Genomic DNA, 19,407 nt, shown 5'->3' with positions numbered 1-19,407 from the left:
TAGCTATGCTCCATCTGATGTGACGACACGCAAAGAGTCACATTCTCTGTGCTATAGGACCAAATGAATACATGGGTTTTTATCTATTGAAAATGACTATATATTAAGGATCCCCCCCCCACCACCACCATTCCCACCATAGCTCAGCTGGTTTCGACGAAAGCCTTTGGGGTGGCAACACCTAGGTTCTCATACTGTCTTTGACGCGCAGACCCTTTATCAAATGTGGATGAGTTAGCCGGTCTCAAAGGAGTGGCAGGGCTTTTCCCTCCCGGAAAGTCATGTTTCTCATATCTCGACTAAGATATTTAGGTATAAGACTAACCACCTTATTTGAAAATTACAGTTAAGAAGCCAAAGTTGGCAGATCGTGGGGCTTAAGGATCTATAAGTATCTCGGATTATAATATTATTAACATCATTAAAATAACATTTATAAATCCACCTTTTCTCGTTTTGATATAAAAAAGTAATCTGTCTGCGATGAAGCCAGAACTGCTCTGCTCCCCGTGAATTATTTCAAGGCAGGAAGTTTGCCGATCTCTTAACGAATCTCATCTCAAAGATTGCAGCTGGAAATATTCAGGTAGCTATTATTTCACAAATACTTGGAAGTTTTTGTAGTTTCCACGTGTGACTACTAATTTTACGAACATATTTAGAAAACTACCATCTGTCTGCAAATGAATCATCATCACCAGCAGTGGTTCTAACAGGTACTTAAGCGCCCACGACCTTTCAAATATCCTTGGATTTCGTCAATCATAATTCCAGGATAAGGGTGGTTAGCCCTATGCCTATAATTCTTTGTCTGTACGAGACAAAGAAGAGGTTTATATCATTAGATATAAATCAATACTTATATCATTAGAAAACACACTTAAATTGTGTGTATTCTAATGGTCGGTTTGTCTGGTTGCCAGACTAAAAATCCTACCACCTTCGTAGGAGGCCGGCTAACTCACCTTCTGCAAATGAATACATAATACATTTAGGTGATTCATTCTAGATACAATCTTCTTGGAAGAAGGGCCAGTTCATGTCCCTTCTTCCAAACATTCCCACACAGCCAGCCTAGGTGGCTGAGTAGATGGCTTCGTTCCCAAACAATACGTAAAATACAAAAAATATTTTTAAAAAATTATATAAAAAAACTTTAGTCAGCCCACAGTAGTAATATACTATAGGTTTACAACATTTCGTAGTTCAGAATCACATGAAAAACATGAAAACATAAATTATACATTTTTTTTAACAATGAATATTTTCAGATCTTTTTGTTTTTGTTTTTTTTTTTTGGCACGGAGTTTCTGCAAGAACGCTAGTAAACAAAATGAGTCGACTGCAATGTAGTAAGAATGGTCTCAAAAATTAAGTGATTGAATAATCCCAATTTTGTCGGGATCACAGCTTATCACCATCATTGACTCTTGGTTATTAAACCGAACCTTTGAGGAAAAGCACAAATAGGAAATGTCTTGTGTCACATGTTCAGCATTTTATATTTATTTTTCTATTTGCAAATAAATACGTCAAAATTGTTGCTTTTAAATGTGTTAGAGGAATTTAAATTGAAAAGAAAACTTATAAACTTTTTAAAATTTAGAAAAGCTTTCGCAGAAAAGATTTAAAAAAAAAAGTTCCAATGTTCGTAAAAGGCTATTCTAGAAAAGCTAGTGTTAGCCTCTCGTGTTTACAAAAAATGGTACAGGCATCCCCATCTTAGGCGTTAACCCTATGCTGCTATATTAGCTGTCATCCATCGGATTGTACAACTGCAGTATAATTAGAGCGCCCCAGATTAACTGTGATTCACGTAATAAAAAAGTGATGTGAAAAGAAACACTCAGGTAGAAAACATACACCAAAAGAAATGGATAGGAAGGTGCTGAAATGGTTGTGCATTCCTCACGCTGTGCATCAGTGACAGATCATTATATTCGGAACTGCATATTTTTGGTTTGTCGGGTTACTGCTTACAAGCCAAACGTTACCTCAAACGGTGATTGGGTATGAATGACAGAACAGCAAATTGTTTGAAAACTGCAGAGAAACGGATCACAATAATACATTCTTCAAATCGAACGGCTAGTTTCTGTATGAGAATGTTCTCGTCCGGACGAGTTTCCGGATACCTGCATTATGGCTTTTTATGGAAACGCTTCATCTGATGATAACACACTTTGAGGAGATGAGAATGCAGAGGTTAGTCTTTCCAAATGAAGAGAGAGAGAGAGAGAGAGACCAATATTCTGTCTGTTGATCGGATGTTCTCCGGCCAGTTGGCATGTTTTTGTAGAATGAGAAATCTCCGGTTTCTGTGAGAAAATTCTTGCCATCGCCGTATGAGACACGCTAACTTTAACTGAAAAAGCCTTTAGAAAGATTCTTGCACACGTCCTAAACGAGATTGAAACGAATATACCAGTTGAAAGGCAAATGCCGCGATGTCCTCACGACTGCGCTACGGAGGTGACTTTCGCAACATGATCTGACTGATGTTTTGCTGGCGGAATGGTCCAACATACCTGTGTCTATTTATCGTCATTTAGTTGATAGTTCACCGAGAAAGCTGCAGCTATAATCGCCGCTAAAAGGTTTATGAAACACCCAAGTGTTTGCAGCATAGTGCATAACACTTTAAAAAATAAAAACCAGTTATTGTATATTTGAAACTGATCAGTGGCCCATTTTGGTTCTCTGTTTGTTTTTTTCGACATTCAAAGCAGTTTACAAAATACTCACGATTTCGATATCTGTGTGTCTGAAATAAAGTTAAACATTGCAAAATTATGCTTAAAATAACTGTTTAACAACTTAACAATTAAAAAAAAAATTACTATCTCTCTTTCGTCTTCGCTTTCTAACCAAGAGGCTATGGTTATATGTACCATCATGCATTCACTGTTTGTTAAAATCTTTAAACAGCAAACAATTTTATTCTTCCAGTATGCAATCAGCTACTCAAAATTACTGGAAGCTTGGAAGTACCCTATGGGGAAAAGATAATACTAAATAAAATGAATTCAGATTACTAAAATACGAAATGTTTTATGAAATATTATTTCATTTTGTTAATATAAGTTCGAAATTAATTATTCAGCTTCTTTTGTGGACCAATGATTTCTAAACTACGTCTTCAGAAGATAGATGCGGTAATTCGAAGAAACGGCTCCAGAATAAGCCTGAATTGAGTCACATTATTAGAATGCCGTGAGGACATTTGACCTACACTTACCGTTCAAATTCCGCTTATTGCCGAGAATGGCGCTTAGAAAGAGAGAGAGTATTCATTTCAAGGTAAACTGTATGCACAGTTGTATGGGATGATGAGTTCATAGGGTGCCGACGAAAGTAAAAGCTGTCTAACTATGAAGTGTTAAACGGTAAGTAAAACCGTTTTAACTTGGAAAAATGATTATGAATCACGTCTAATAAATTTAGGATTTCAATAACAAAAGCAAAATGCTACTTCGTGTGTTCAGGACGGAACATTAAAAGAACAAACTGCTACATTCAGTATTGCAACATTTCATATCTCTGTAAAATGAATAAAACCGAAACAACAAAATCGAGTTTCGTCTACAGACTTTTAAACACTACAACCAAGGACAACTGATAAGAATTGGGTAATATTTAGATATCGAAGAATGTGTCGTAAGTAGCACACGTAGAAAACCAAACAAGTTATGTACTAATAGATGCATGCATGCATGCTATACAACAGTCGAATGCAATTTTTTTTTTAGGTTGTGTCCTCTTTCCATTCCTACATTCGGTCTTCATTTCTCCCTCCCCACATCGGTAGCTTTCCCTTTACCTTGACTAATGACATTTCATTACAGGGTGATCTGTACAGCATATTCAATGAGTTAAGGCAAGTATAAGAACAGCATAGGTTAATAAGAGATACACTCAGTGACCAAAATATAAAGATATATCCCATATGCTGCTAAGGGGTACATCGTAGGTGCCAGCTATAAAATAGGTGGTATACTGCTTCCAGAGAAAGCACGTTCGAGTGTGTGCGATATGGGCAATGTTCATGATGCCAATAATACCAAACGGGGAGTGATGACAATGGGAGGCAGTAAGGGTACCTTGAAAACTGTTGTTCTGATAGAATGGCAACATAGATCACCGTCTTGAGGTGATAAACATAAAACATCAAGTTACTATCGGACATGTCGCTGGAAACGGCTGATCAGAGAGAGAGAGAGAGAGAGAGAGAGAGAGCGGCATCGAATGATCGATAATATCAAATCGAATAGTTGTACTACAATTGGTCAAATAACTCTCCGACAAACGCAGGAAGTTACGACTAACATGAACAAAGGAATATTAGCACTGGACAACAGAGACCTGGAGAAAGCTCGTATTGAGTGATGAGTTACGTTCCTATTGTATCATGCAGCAGTAGAGCAGTGGTCAAGAGCAAGATATCCTACCACCCCTTAGCTCCCTTGATATGATCGTGGAGGTAGGATGAAGGGTGTGGTCTCTGCGACCAATCATACACCCCCCCCCCTTCATGTTCGACCTGCTGAACACTTTCAACAGGACGAGTCATGTTAAAGAGTTTATTTTGTCCAGAAATGGTTACAAGAACATGGGAACACGATCATGGCTTTACTTCATGGATTCCCCTCCTCTCAGGTCTCCACATCTCGACCTTTCATGGACCATGCAAGAATAACAGAATAAGAATATGTAGTCGAACATGTTATTATGATATCTTTAACTGACGTTTCACTATGTATACGCACTACAAAACATTTTAATTGGTGTGTGTATATAAGAGTATTAGAGATGTTATGTATTAGAAGCAATCCATCTGGGTCACGTTGTTTTAGTACTAGTATTGTTGCAATCGAGCAATACGAATTACAGCAACTAAAGTTTTGAGATTAGTTTTCTAGTTGGTATAGTAGCAGCAGAAAGGTAGGAGGAAAGATTTTCCAGTTTGTTTTGCTGGCCTAGTGGATAGCATCTCTGTTCTCTCGAATAGGCTGTGAGTTTCCAATCTTAAGTAAGTTGATTTCTGAATATCATTAGGTGGTAGATGAATTTCATCGATTTTATTTTATTTATTTATTTTTATTCATTTTATTTATATGCGAATCTCACTCGTGAGTGAGGTTCGCATATAAATAAAAAGTCGCACGAGAGCTAATGGAAGTACAAAGGTTAGACTAGCCAGTACGGAGTCTCGATCTCAATTCACACAGAACGCTACAGGAAGGGTGAGACTAACACGTCTAGTTTCAAGAGGAACGCTGAAAGTACAGGAAAGGAAAATGCCTGTCTGTTTATCAACATTTAGTGGAAATCTACGTAGAAGAATGGCGTCTGTCAAGTACTGAGGTTTGTGAACAGAGGAGTTGATCGCATAATTTCTGCAATATAATTACATGTAGTATAAGTACAGAAATGACAAATCTTTTCTGCAGCTGCGTTCCTGACTGACGCCAGTGTTTGCAAAATCATCCGGAACCATGGACTCAGGCATCGTTAATAGCTAAGGACGTAGACTGCCTACCAATTTATATAAGTTAGTGAGGGCTAAAGAAGCTCTCCCTACTCCGACCATTAGAGGATTTAATTCGCTTTTGATGTGGAGATTAGTAATGGTGTCCCATGTATAATCAAGTGTAATTGCAACGCTAAACTAAACAAACAGACAGTTCAATAAAAAAACGTGTAAAGTCTAAGCTACAAAATAAATAAATATTGATTGCATAATATCTATTGTGTAATATATTCAGAATATGCACCGACAACTATCAGTTGTACAATACAGAGAGAGAAAGAGAGAGAGAGAGAGTACCTAGTTACGATACATTTGTGCTACATCATAATTCCGTTCTTTCAATGAGCGCTCAAATGCACACTGAATTCTTAATTAGTAATGAGTATCTACATAGCAACCAGCATTTTCAAAACAGTACATGAAGCTAACCTTGTTATATGATAATTTTCAGCTGTCATAAATCAAAAATTCCGAAATCACTACGGCGTGTTATAGCACGGCTAGCGTACCAAAATGAGATAGCAGAGTTTATGATTCGCCAGGATACCTATCGCAGTTTGTTATCAAGCGTAATTTGTTTTACAACCATGCATTACGAGATATTCTTAAGACGAACACCTACAAGCGTCCGTAATGATAACGATATCCGCATACAGTGTAGTTTGAAGTATGTCATATACTTCTAAACATCTTAGGAAAAACGGATAGTAAGAATCTTTCCATATGTAGTAAGTGCATTGTTTAAAGACATAATTACAAGAACTTAAGCTAACATTCCAAAAGGCTATCGCAAATCGGGGGCAACACTTGAAGTGTACATTATATTTATGCCCTTACTGACTGGAGATGTGGTTATTACAAGCTATCACGCTATGTATATTTGAAGGAGTGATACTCAGTGGTAAGTAAAATAATTTTAGCGATGCTGTTATGATATATATATATATATATATATATATATATATATATATATATATATATATATATATATATATATATATATATATATATATATATTATATATATATGCACTCTCATAATACGTAGCTAATAAAGGTGATTACAGTACTGAGAAATCCAACAACGTAGGGAATCGTAGCTATACAGCGCCTATAAGCTTCTGCCTTACAACTTATAATTCACGAATCGTACTAAATATTATTATTATGAGTACGAAGCCGAAGGCTTGGGATCTCGAGGAGTGAGAACCTGAATGTGAAAAAATTCATTGCGAAATAGGAAATAAATGCAATAGAGCATCGTTTCTCAAACTGTGGTACAATTTTTACACAAAATATTTAAATAAATGTTCAGAAAAATGTATTTTAATATTGTACCGAGTAGACTGTTCCAAGAATTTAGCTTGGCGAATCGAATACAACGAACAAAATAAATTTTATTGCAGTTTTATGTGAATTTTCGGATGCGAAGTCTCATTAACGTGTCATAAGGGTTTTCATATTTAATATTTATTTTGAAATAGTATTTTTGTATGTAAAAAAATTATAATAAACAAAGTACATATAACATAATGCAAAACAAAAGCAATAGATTGTTGCAAGTTTAAGAGTAATATATTATTTTACGTGAAAATGTATTTTATTAAGATAATTGTGATATTCCGTCAAAAAAAATAAAGGAAAGTTATTATTTAACATAAATGATATTAAAAAGAAATATTATGTTTATATTCGTATGAATGTGGAGTGACGTTTTTGATTTATGCTGACACCACTGTTAAGAAACTACCGAGATGTAATGTTCTTGCGAACGCCCGGGAATGTGCTGAATTTTGTTTATGAATGAGATCACTAGCAAAGTATATAGAATATAATAATAGTAGCGTCACTCTATTTGACATTATAATGTCAAATAAAATATAATGTAACGTCATTATAATAACAATATCCTCGTTATAATGGACAAATGGTTAGGAATTGAAAAATCGAAGAGGAAACGGCTAGCAGACGACACTGACACAGCTAGAACTTCTAGTTTTAATCCTGAATCTCACGAAGCATTTAGAAAACGAAATGCTACTGCTACAAGAAAGTATAATGAAAATTATTTGGAATATGGATTTTTTTGGAACGAGGATGAAAACGACCCCAGGCTCCAGTGCGTTATTTGTTACGAACAATTTTCGAATCACTCGATGAAACCATCGCTTCTGCTACGGCATTTTCAAAACAAACACGCCTGTTTAAAAGGTAACCCTCTCGACTTTTTTTAAAAGAAAACGAACTGAAATGAAAACTAACAAACGTTCGCTTCATTCTTTTACTACAATTAACGAACGAGCAGAGGAAGCGTCATATTTGGTTAGTTTGAGAATTGCTCAAACTGCAAAACCACATACTATTGGAGAAACTTGAATATTACCTGCAGCTAAAGACACCTTGATGTCTATTCTTGGCCCACAGCAGCAGCCAAGTTGATTGTTGTTTCTTTGTCAGATGACACTGTTTCGCGACGAATTAACGAAATGGCAGCTCAAGTAAAACAAACACTAATCGAAAATATAAAGCAAAGCAAATGGTGGTACATATATTTTTTGATTCTTATTTATGTGGTACAAAATTTAAAAAGTTTGAGAACCCCTGCAATAGAGTAAAGGAGGGCTCTTATTGCCTTCTCTGTCTTATAATGATTTAATATATAAATCCTTTGGACTGCACCCGCTCGAAAGTAATATTTCGCTTTATTATATAGCAACTGAAAATAAAGTTTAGACAGTAACTGAGCAAATTACATAAGTATTATATAAATAAACATTATTATTTTTATTATATGGTCACTGAGAATAAAATTTTCATTTTTAAAGGACTGCAGAGTTGAATTAGGCTTAATTACAAATTCTGTTTATAAGCAAACTGAAAACTGACTTACCACTTCATATTTCTTGTACTGGAAAACTGCATAATGAAATACAACATTTCACAAAGTTCGAACACTTGACGTCGACATTTCTATGAACGAACAAAAATGCTTGCTTTTAAAGCGAGTTAAAATTAGATGGTAATCGTTCAGTTTCAAGTAAACTACAGTACATATAAAGCTTATCGTATTTAAAAAGAATTTTGAAGCGATGTCACACGTTTAAAAAATAAATAACCAAAACTCAACTTAGTTATATAGGCGTATCCATGTTAGGTTCCATAGCACAGTCATAAAACGAATTCCGTTGTATTGCGAATCACTGCCTTTTTTTTTTTTTTTTACTTGGTTTAATAACATTTTTTAAGCAGTCAAATATGTGTGCAACTGGTGTAGCCTTTATTATTAAGTAATAGACCGTGAGTTGTAGTAGAATAGTGCGCCTCCAACAATGAGTCCATGGACTCCTTGGAGGTGTCACGTAATAATAATAATAATAATAATAATAATAATAATAATAATAATATATGGTGAAGTGTTTATTCAAGAATTTACACCATGTAAACTCAAAAATACTACATTCCTCCTCAGTACATTATACAAATATACTTCATTCTTTTTCTTCTTCCTTTCCTCCTATTTCGAAGTTTGTAAATATCCATGTTTGAAAGGATTCAAAAAATTTAACTACACGTCCAGGTGAAATAACAACTGTGAAAAGAAATTCAGCTCTTTCACAATTCCTAGAAAATCGGCTGATATTCAGAGACAACCCAACGGTATTTTCATTACAAAATCCATAAACATTATATTGGCAATAACGTGGAGAGCATAAATAATACAGCATGGAAACAGCAAGTCATCAAAAAGAAACATTAAAATTTGATGAATTTTGATGCATCAAAACAAAACAGAAACGTCGCTTTCTCACTTAACTGGCCAACCGCAGTGGCTGGTTAAGCGTAAAAAGTAACTTTTTAATTTATTTTTCCTTCATGTGAGGTATGCATGAAATACACAGAGTTGCGGCATTATGTATTATTTCTTTCTTTATAATTCATTTATAACATGAATTAGAATTTTTTGAACAAGCACTTCAACAAGTAGGAGCATGAGTATTATTTTTATTTTCTTTTTTTCCTTCGAAAACTCAGTAGTCAATTATAAAAATTCAAACAGCCTTTGTCCCAATTAGTGTCGGATATATGTTTGGATGATGTTGTGTCTAACTCCCATACCATTTACAGAATATCAACCTCGAATCAGGTGATCACACACACACACACATACACCGCTATGAAATAAGTCAACGGGTACTCTAATATGAAGACAAAACAGCCATGGCACCCACCTTTATAAGATGTAGGACCTCCTTTCGCTGCAATGACTGTAGCAATCCCACGGGACATGCTACTTTCCCCAAGCGTGCGATAGTGATCATTGAGAATTTTGGACCATTCTTCCTGTAAGCATGTAATGAAGTCGTGGACTGTTGTGGGGCCGACGTCCCTTGACCTCACATGATGCTCCATCCCACAGATGTTCAAAAGAGTTCAGATCAGGACTCTATGGAGCCAGTCAAGTGTGGTGACGTCAATGTCCACAAACAACGCGGTTACAGCAGCAGCCTTATGACACGGTGCATTATCTTGCTGTAAAAGACAATGATCAGCTCTGTAAAAACGCCACACAGTAAGAAAAATTACATTTTCCACAAGGTTCAGATAACTCTCGAACTTCAATATTCGTAACAGCACAAACACAGGTCCGAGACCAAACTAGGAAAAACAGGACCATACCATCACACCGCCACCTCCGAATTTCATAGTTGAAGTTATGCACTCTGATAAGAGACTTTCATCAGACATCCGCCAGACCATCTGCTTGGTAGATAGTGAAAAGTGATTCGTCGCTCCATCACATAGCTTTCCTAGCTTCCATGTCATACAGTACACGCTCTTTTGCACCATTGAGTGTTGGTTCGAATAATGTGAGGCTTGCGTGTTGCGGTACTTACCATTGGAACCATGTTGTGAGCCGCTGTTCCAAATGTTTTTGTGTAGATTCGTGTTCCAGTCGATACCCGGAACTACGCATTCAACGTGTCAACCGACGAATGGCGTTTTTTTTTTTTTTTCACATTATTCTTTGTAGCACCTTACGGTCACCTCCATGGGCGTCCGCAGAAAATTTTCCATGCGGTGGGGGAAAAGCTTGGAGACAAATAAATAATTACATCAATACATTTTTAATTACTATTTTTTTTTTTTTTTTTTTTTTGCCTGTGTAGCTCAGTGGATGTGGCGTTTGCATACCACGGCGCTTGGCCGCACGAAGGAAGACTTGGTTTCGAGTCTAGTCGGCGACTAGAGGAAATTTTTCTAAGCCTTTTTTTGCGACCGGTTCCCGAGTTAGTCGATCTCTGGCACGGGCAAGCAGGTTTTTCCTCCCAGAAACTCGGGTTTTTCGTCCCATAAACTCAAGAAAATCGACCGTAGAACCCACATTATTTCAGACATTAAAATATATTGTGTTAGGGTTAGGGACCACGAGATGGCGGCACATTTGAGCCGTCCCTCTTTACTGTGTACCGCTTAATTAGTGATAGCCTTGGGCCATCTATCTCTGATTGGTACCAGTGGAGATTGAACTGCCCACTCAGTCTCCAAAAGTTAGATAGGGCTAAATGGCCTCGTCTACTCCCGTAAACGGGAATAAAAAGGCATTAGCTGATTTTTTTTACTGGTTTTTTCCACAAGTAGATCCGTGGGGGGAAAGTGCCCCGTTTGTTCCCCCCCCCCCCATTTGCGGACGCCCATGGTCACGTCGGTGAGTGTGGTGGGTCGTCCGCTACTGGTAGTATTGTAGTTGACTCTTTGCGTTTCCATCTCAGTATGGTGTCACTGATTGTTGACCTGGGATGGCCCAATTTGTCACCAATTTGCCGAACAGATAGGCCAGCGACATGGCATCCGTGACACTTCTTTCAAACTCCCTCAGTTCACTGCTCGCAGCCATTTTACCCGTACACAGTTGCACTGACTTTGGAGCATCATATTCCTCAATTTATACTGGCTACAAACACGCAATTCGTTACATGGTACGATGTACCTTGCCTATGGGAGTGTCCGTTGACTTCTTTCCAAGCAGTGTATACATCTTTTTTTTTTAATTTTTTTAATCCGCTTCCCGTGTAATTAAAATGATGATTATAGCGCTGCTATGACCAACGAGAGAAAGCAGAAAAGCAAAATTGCTGTGTTTAGGAACTTTTTCTTTAATTCACGTGTGGAAAACGAGATAGCAGGCAGCCACTAGAACCAAAAGTTGCTTATGGATCAACATGGAGATATTTGTTACAAATAGTGAGAAAGTCGACTTCTCACCATAAAATGACTAAGAGATATTTTAATTTATACAACCGTTCATGCACTGCTATAAGCATTCCATGAAAGCAATAAATATTTCACATAAGTCTAGTAAACATTAATTAAGTCGCCTGTTTGGAAGAGTGGGTGTAGCATCGTCCAATTCCATTATGGTAGTAATTTTTTTACTATTTTTTATTATATTTTCTATTTATTGTTATTTTATTTCTTACTTTGCAATCTCTTGTGTCGAAGAGCTCAGTGGAAATAACTTTTACATTATTTGTGCTAGGTTGTTCGAAGAAAGACTTGAGTTCGATTCTAGTCGCTGACTAAAGGGACTTTTTCTAAACCTTTCTTCAATCGGTTCTCGAATTAGTCAATATCTGACATGGACAAGCGGGTTTTTCGTCTCGTAAACTCAAGATAATTGATCGTAGAATCCACACCATGTCAGACAATAAACACATAGTGATAGGATTAGGGATCACGAGATGGTGCCACTTGTCAGTCGTCTCTTCATCGATGAACTTTTATCGATTAATTGTTTTTTTTCGATAAACTGTTTTCGGTGAATTTTCTGAATTATTCTGAATTTTTTTGAATTATTCTGCTACGTGTAAGACTCTTGTCCGACCAAACTGATTGCTTTTCTTATTAGACGTTGCCAACCCAATTGGCTTATTTTATTGCCGTTACTGCTGGCAGATAAAAATCGAAGTAAGGGTACTGTTGCTTCTTTTGAAAAAAGAAGTCTCGTAAACCGTAATTACATTAGATGCTAAAATTAAAATTATTAAATTTAGTGACAAGGCATATTTAGACCAATATGTCTGTTATATAGAATTATACAGCGAAAAGAAAAGACGATCTACCATTGAACGTTTTTTTTTCGTTTGATAAAATTATTCTAAATTTTTACTTTAAACCCACACAAAAATAATTCAGGACTCATTTTCTGAAAAAAAATTTCATATTTATTTATATTTTGCTGTTGTAATAATAATTATTTTTATCGCATATTGTAATCAGATAAAAACATAACATTTCTCAAATATACATCAAGTCATCAAATCAAAGAAATGTGATACTTGTTTCAGCAACAATCCAACAATCCAAAATGGAATATACCAGATACCTTCTCAGAATAAATTAATTGAATATTGAACGTTGCACAATGTGCCTGTGCAGTCTCGTGGCTCTCCGAAAAAAAAAAAAGAAAAAAAAAAAGGTGCGATTCCAGTCGTCGACTAGAGGAATATTTTCTAGGCATTTCTGCAGCCAATTCTCAAATTAGTTGTTCCTTGGAAAAGGTAAATTTTCTTCAGGAAACCCAGGTTTTTAACCTCGCAACTCAAAAATAGACTGCAGAACTAACATGATTTCCGACATGATACATACTTATTCCGATTTAAGCCCACGAGACGGCGACAACTTTCTCTCTCTCTCTCTATCTATCAGAAAGATATATTATTTATAATAGTCTTGAACTCTGATATCGATGAGGGATGAAGATTGGAGATTGGCTCTCATTTGTCTTCAAAATCTGAGTTAGGACTAAAAAGTTCCTCCTGCTTACTTTGCAGACAAAAGGCTATTAGAGAATTTTATTTATTTATTTACGTGTGTTGCACAATCTGGTGTTTTATATTTTGTATTTCTTTCATATGCTACAGGATCATATAAGCTTGGACAACAATGCAGTACTCATGAGAACTGCAGAAGTTATGAGAATAACAGTCTATGCAATGGCGAAGTGTGTGTATGTGCAGAAAATTGGAATATTTCGCCCGAGGGAAACATCTGTGTTACTAGAGGTAAGAAATGTAGTTAGAACTTGCTATATATTTCATAGCAGATTACGGGTCTGATTATTCTGGAAGAATTCTTTTTTTCTCTCTCGAATTTCTTCTATCGAATTTTTTAAATAAAATGTATCTTTAGTGAGATCCATTTCAATAAGATTTTCCAAGTTTATGAAAAAAATATTACTTTTAAAACAACAAATTGTGACAAACGTTTTGTCACAATTGTCTCAAAAAAACTGCATGCAATTAATAGAACGTCTTTTAATTTTTTATCAAAATAATGCAGCAGCATTAAACTGAAAAACTGAAGATATTTAAATTAAATATAGAAAAACAATATAATCATTTTTTAAAAAAAATCTATGAACAATAGATAAAAATGTTTATATTGCAGAATCTCTCGAAAGATTAGAAAAAAACAACAAAAGACTAAAATTAGAGACAACGAAAGACTAGAAAAGACAACAAATTGGTGCCCTTTCGGACTGTGTATTTTAAGAAGGGGCGAATTCTCCATGTTTGCTGCGCAAGCTCATTAATTGAGAAAGAAGTACTATTTATTTGTTAATAAATGCATGCATTTATAAGCATTCCATTTAAGTTTTTATTTTTGTAGATAGAAGACGTCTTAAGCTTGCGCGGCAATAATTGAGCTTTGCGTTGTGTATCGAAGGCCGATGCTTGCTCGTCTAGTCAAAGCTACCTTGGCTTGCTCGGTTGTAGGAGCTTCCAGGTCTTCGCTGCAGTACTGTGATTTCATGCGCGCGCATAGCCATTTCCGCTCCCTTCACGTCGTCTTAAACATAAGGTCATACGCAGTCAGAGTAGCTCTAGCCAGTGAGCTTCAGCCAGCCTTTATAAGTGTGAGTGTTGCTTGGGAAAATTAAGTTACAACCAACTTTTTATGACGATGTTATTGACCAATTCATAAAGAATAATCGTAGGGTAGAATTTGTATTCAAGTAGCTAAACTGAAAAAGATAGAATATCATTCGTAAAATAAATGTTGTATTTGTATGATTAAATGTACATAAATTTCTAAATATATAGTTTTTTAAATGGTCAGTAATTCATTATTCCGCTAATCAGACTTCAATCACACCTCTCACTCCCTGAATGATAACAAGAGGAAGGGGTGAATTTCAAGACCAGCATTGGCCCCTGATTTTAAGTAGTACAATACTAAGGCAACTCATATTAAAGTTCGTGCACTCTCCATAAGCTATAATAATACAACTGCTTTCGGCAACTTCGTTTCTGAAAGTCAAAGGAGATCGAAATTTCTAAGCGTTCTATGTGCTAAGAACTTATTACATGAAGATTACCAATGGACCAACGATTAAATAAGCAAGAATCATTTTCTAGATATCAAACATAATTATTTCCATTTTACTTCAGGCCTCTAATAAGAAAATTGTCTTATCTGTATTATCATATGAGGTATGAAAATCATCTACCACCCTTATTTTCTGACTTAATTTAATTGGTAAGACTCAAGGTACACGTGGTCTACACCAGGATCAGCGTGTTGTTGGCCAGAAGGGAGTATAACTGAGTTGCTACATCCAAATTCTCCCATTTTCCTAGACGAAGTTAAAGGCCCATCATAATGAGATCATTTAGCATATGAATAAAGAAAACTATTCATCAAAAATTCATTTTATTTTTTTGTGTTTTATTCACGATACCTGTCTCACTTCTTCAATGCAAATATTTATTCTTGGGTGGCTTTCTATAGTAGCATCTACAAATATCCGTCTTAAAAAAAGAAAAAGTTCCTCTAGTAGACTTGAACTCAAGTCAGCACTAAACCGCCCGAAGTCAGTCTACGGTCAGTTTAGTGCTGAGGAGTCAAATACTACTTCCACTGACCTACACCGGTATATTCCATAGCATTATTCTTAAAAAGTCACACCACTGAGGTAAAGTGTAGCTATAATTTATTTTAAACAGTATAAATATCTGTAAAGCACAATGAAAATCCGTTTAATTCACAAACTAACAAAATAAATAAATTATTTAAGCGTTTTTTTTTTTTTTTACCAAAACGGAGTAGCGGAACTCTTTTTAGCTTTATCTAAATTTTGGAAATTGCTAAGTAGCCAGCCTACACCCTTACTTATCACCTATTTCATGAAGTTTGATAAAATGAGAGAGAGAGAGAGAGAGAGAGAGAGAGAGAGAGAGAGAGAGAGAGAGAGAGAGAGAGAGAGAGAGAGTGTGTGTGTGTGTGTGTGTGTGTGTGTGTAAAAGACAACTACTGCTATATCAGAATAAAAAAAATAAGCTAATGCCTTTTTATTCCCGTATATGGAGTAGGCGAGGCCATTTTAGCCCTGTCTAACTTTTGGAGATTGAGTGGGCAGTTCAGTCTCCACTGGTACCCAATCAGAGATAGCTGGCCTAAGGATATCACTAATTAGAGCACGCAGTGAATAGGGACCACGTCATCTCGTGGTCCCTATTCCCCAATACAATATTTCTCATGTCTTAAAAAGTGTGGATTTGACGGCCGATTTTCTTGAGTTTACGGGACGAAAATCCCGAGCTTCCTAGAGAAAAAACCCGCTATCCCGTGGGAGAGATCGACTAACTCGGGAACCGGTCAAGAAAATGCTTACAAAAAGTTCCTCTAGTCGGCGACTAGATTCAAACGCCTTTCGTCGTGCAGTCGAGCGTCGTAGAGTGCAAACGCCTTTTCTACTGAGCTACACAGGCTCTATATCGTGTATCTAAATCCTAAATGGAGTCTGTGGTGGATTTATCTTTCTGGGTTAACAAATCTGAGCTTCCAGGAGAAAAAATTCTACTAAAAAAAAAAACAAAAAAAAAACAGAAAAGTTCCTCTAATCAGCAACTAGAATCAAAGGCATGTACCCTTTGTGTGTGTGTGTGTGTGTGTGTGTGTGTGTGTGTGTGTGTGTGTGTGTGTGTGTGTGTGTGTGTGTGTGTGTGTGTGTGTGTGTGTGTGTGTGTGTGTGTGTGTGTGTTTCGTTTTCCTCGCAAAACCCTACCAGGAAGTAATTTATTCCTACATGTAATATATGCATTGCATACAATGCATATATTACATGTCGCTTACAAGTAGTAATTAACATTTATATTTTTGTAGCAACCGCCTATATTTTCACTTTATAATTCACACAATATCAGTAGTTAATGTTACATTATAACGACTGAAAGGGTGATCGTATTGGCAAATTTAATTAATTCTGAGTAATACCTTTGGATAAGTTTCTTTGGACACTGATCACTTGACTTCAGAAGTGATGACGTGTTGTATAAGAGACATCCGGTTGGAGTCCAGTAACTGACAGTCGTAAAGTCGTAAAGTATGTGATCGACAGTCTGTTGAAGGTGTGGGCAAGAGATGCATGATGGGGGATTCCAGGATATGGAATGTGTGTGTGTGTGTGTGTGTGTGTGTGTGTGTGTGTGTGTGTGTGTGTGTGTGTGTGTGTGTGTGTGTGTGTGTGTGTGTGTGTGTGTGTGTGTGTGTGTGTGTGTGTGTGTGTGTGTGTGTGTGTGTGTGATATTTTACCAAAAAGCCAGTACAAATTGAAGACAGGAAAATGATATAGTATGTACGCAATAAGCCTATATTTACATAGGACAAAATGGCACAGCAGAGGGTGACTGTAAAGAAGAAATTATACGTAGAATTCAACTTGGTTGGATATCATTTGGAAAACGGCGTGAAGCACTCAAAGAGAAAAATAATGAAACACTCAAAGAGAAAAATTAATATCAGAATGGAAAGAGAGCTGCAGAAAGACCGTGAGAGGATGAGATTAAAGAGAAAGCAGGAACTCAGCGGCTCAAGATTGAAATGAATGGAGGACTCTGGGGGGGGGGGGGGCAGGCCTTCATTCAGCAGTGGACAATAAATGGCTGCTGCTGATGATGACGAATCCTCAACCTCTGTAAGTACATATTTCGTTTTTATAACTTCATTAAAAAGTCATTTCAGTGGGTGAATAAAAGAAATAACTAAATGATGTCGCAACTATTTAAATTCTTAATCCATGTTTATTCGTTTCAGATGACTTGAAGAAAAAAAATCCTGCAGCGTTTTACGTTATAATTATAGTCGGTATCGCTACTGGCATTGCAACTACATCAACATTAGTATGGTATGGAATGCGCAAGTGGAAAGAGAGCAGTTCAGACCACAAACGCTGCACAGTACAAGCATAAATGAATAGATGTGTACATAAAAAAATTCTTTTAATGATCTGTTATGAAAAATCTTTTTAAACCGTAATATTTACTTACTTTCGTATTAGTAATATATATATATAAAGGCTATATGTATGACGCAACAGAATCAGTAAGTAATGTCTGTATATGTGCGCATGTACGCAATAAACCAATTTAATGATGCACTTTTGTTTTCGAAGGTTTTAAACAGTTTAGCAAACTGTCAGCATGTACCCTTGGAAGAGTAGTGGCAAGGATGAGCGAGGTAATTCAAGTGCACATTGCACAACAAATATGCAATTATTAATCACGAACTATAATTTGATCCATTCGTTGTCATAAATTGCGAGTTGTATAAAATTAACTCCGCCACAATCTGTACACAACAAAGTGCTTATTATAGACATATTATACCTTCGCACACACAGGTAATTTGTGATATTAAATAAACAATGATAGTAAATGAATAAAATTAACAAAAGTAAGTAAATAATAAAATAAAATAGCAAAATAATAAAACTAATAACTAATACCCGTATAAAATTAATAACTAATATAATCAGGACTTGAAAAATTTTGTGTCGGCTCACCAGTTAAGCAAATATCTCACTTGTCACATGTTAGCCTAGGTGAACTCTACCACAGTCGCCTAATATATCACAGTCACGTGTTTATTCGTGGACGTAGACAATTTACTGTATAAGCTTTTGTTAATGCTATGGCTAATTTTAACCCTGTATAACTACCAGTGGTGAAGCAAAGATGTTAACTATTTACCTATCAGTATGTGAAGAAAAAATTTAATGGCTTTTATGTGATACAAAATCGGTTGTTATTATTATTAATAGCAGCATTTTTCTCTTAATGTTATAATATGCCTTGAATCGCGAATCGCTTTTATTGGAAAAAGCAAGCAATTTCTTCTCTGCCGTTTTCTTCTCCGACCAAACATTGAAAAAAAAAAAAAAAAACTGTCAATAGAATAAAACCCTTAACTCTCTACATATAACTATATTAATGCGTTTCTTAATTCTGGCATCGAAACATTATCGGATGGAGAGGGCCAGTGACAAGGCGGCATCTCAAAAAACAATCGAAAAACATTCAATTTAGAATCAACATAACGGAATATTTTGGAAAATAAATACTTCTTTCTCAATTTTCCTGGTCAAATTCTGCATATTCAGTCACTGAGTAAGAAATAAGCTAAATTACCACTGTCCGCTGTGTATTCTATTCCAGTGTTGAGATTCGAGTATAATCACCTCAATGGTCGTTGTGTGTGTGTGTGTGTGTGTGTGTGTGTGTTGCTATGATCTGACAAGAGTTGATCAATATTGCTTAATTTACATGCCATGATTTTCATAATTAATCAAATCAAATCATAAAATCTTAGCTCTTCAAAATACCTTAAAAGCAAAGCTATCATTATTTATTAAATAAAATCACTGAAGTAGAGCGAAGTATGATATTTTAGTATTTCAATCCATCATATGTTCAAAATAATAATTATTATTATTATGTTTTTAACAACAGTTTATTATCTTTCAAAGAAATTACATGACTGTAGTGTACAATTTGTTACATGATATTATAATTATTATCATCAGGACAATGTAATATT

The 19,407-nt window shown here is 35.8% G+C and overlaps 1 protein-coding gene and 1 long non-coding RNA gene across 2 annotated transcripts in view; one reads left to right on the top strand and one right to left on the bottom strand.

The window, feature by feature from the left end:
- Positions 1 to 19,407, bottom strand: part of LOC150100250 (uncharacterized) — an 87,380-nt gene that overhangs the window by 52,279 nt on the left and 15,694 nt on the right. Inside the window, exon 3 of the long non-coding RNA XR_016549280.1 lies at positions 8,420 to 8,499. This is a non-coding gene — a long non-coding RNA (uncharacterized LOC150100250). The remainder of the gene's footprint in view (positions 1 to 8,419; positions 8,500 to 19,407) is intronic.
- Positions 6,155 to 17,968, top strand: LOC150100253 (uncharacterized). The gene is made up of 3 exons (XM_090403127.1): positions 6,155 to 6,431; positions 13,452 to 13,592; positions 17,626 to 17,968. Exons 1-3 carry the CDS (start codon positions 6,377 to 6,379, stop codon positions 17,778 to 17,780), a joined length of 351 nt encoding a protein of 116 aa, XP_090259253.1. The 5' UTR covers positions 6,155 to 6,376; the 3' UTR covers positions 17,781 to 17,968.

This window comes from Typopeltis vanoorti, chromosome 13, assembly GCF_054136105.1.
Source record: "Typopeltis vanoorti isolate ZY-2024b chromosome 13, IOZ_Tvanoo_1.0, whole genome shotgun sequence".
Taxonomy (NCBI): Eukaryota; Metazoa; Arthropoda; class Arachnida; order Uropygi; family Thelyphonidae; genus Typopeltis; species Typopeltis vanoorti.
Note: the sequence above shows the minus strand (reverse complement) of the source record. Positions and strands in the feature narration are given on the sequence as shown.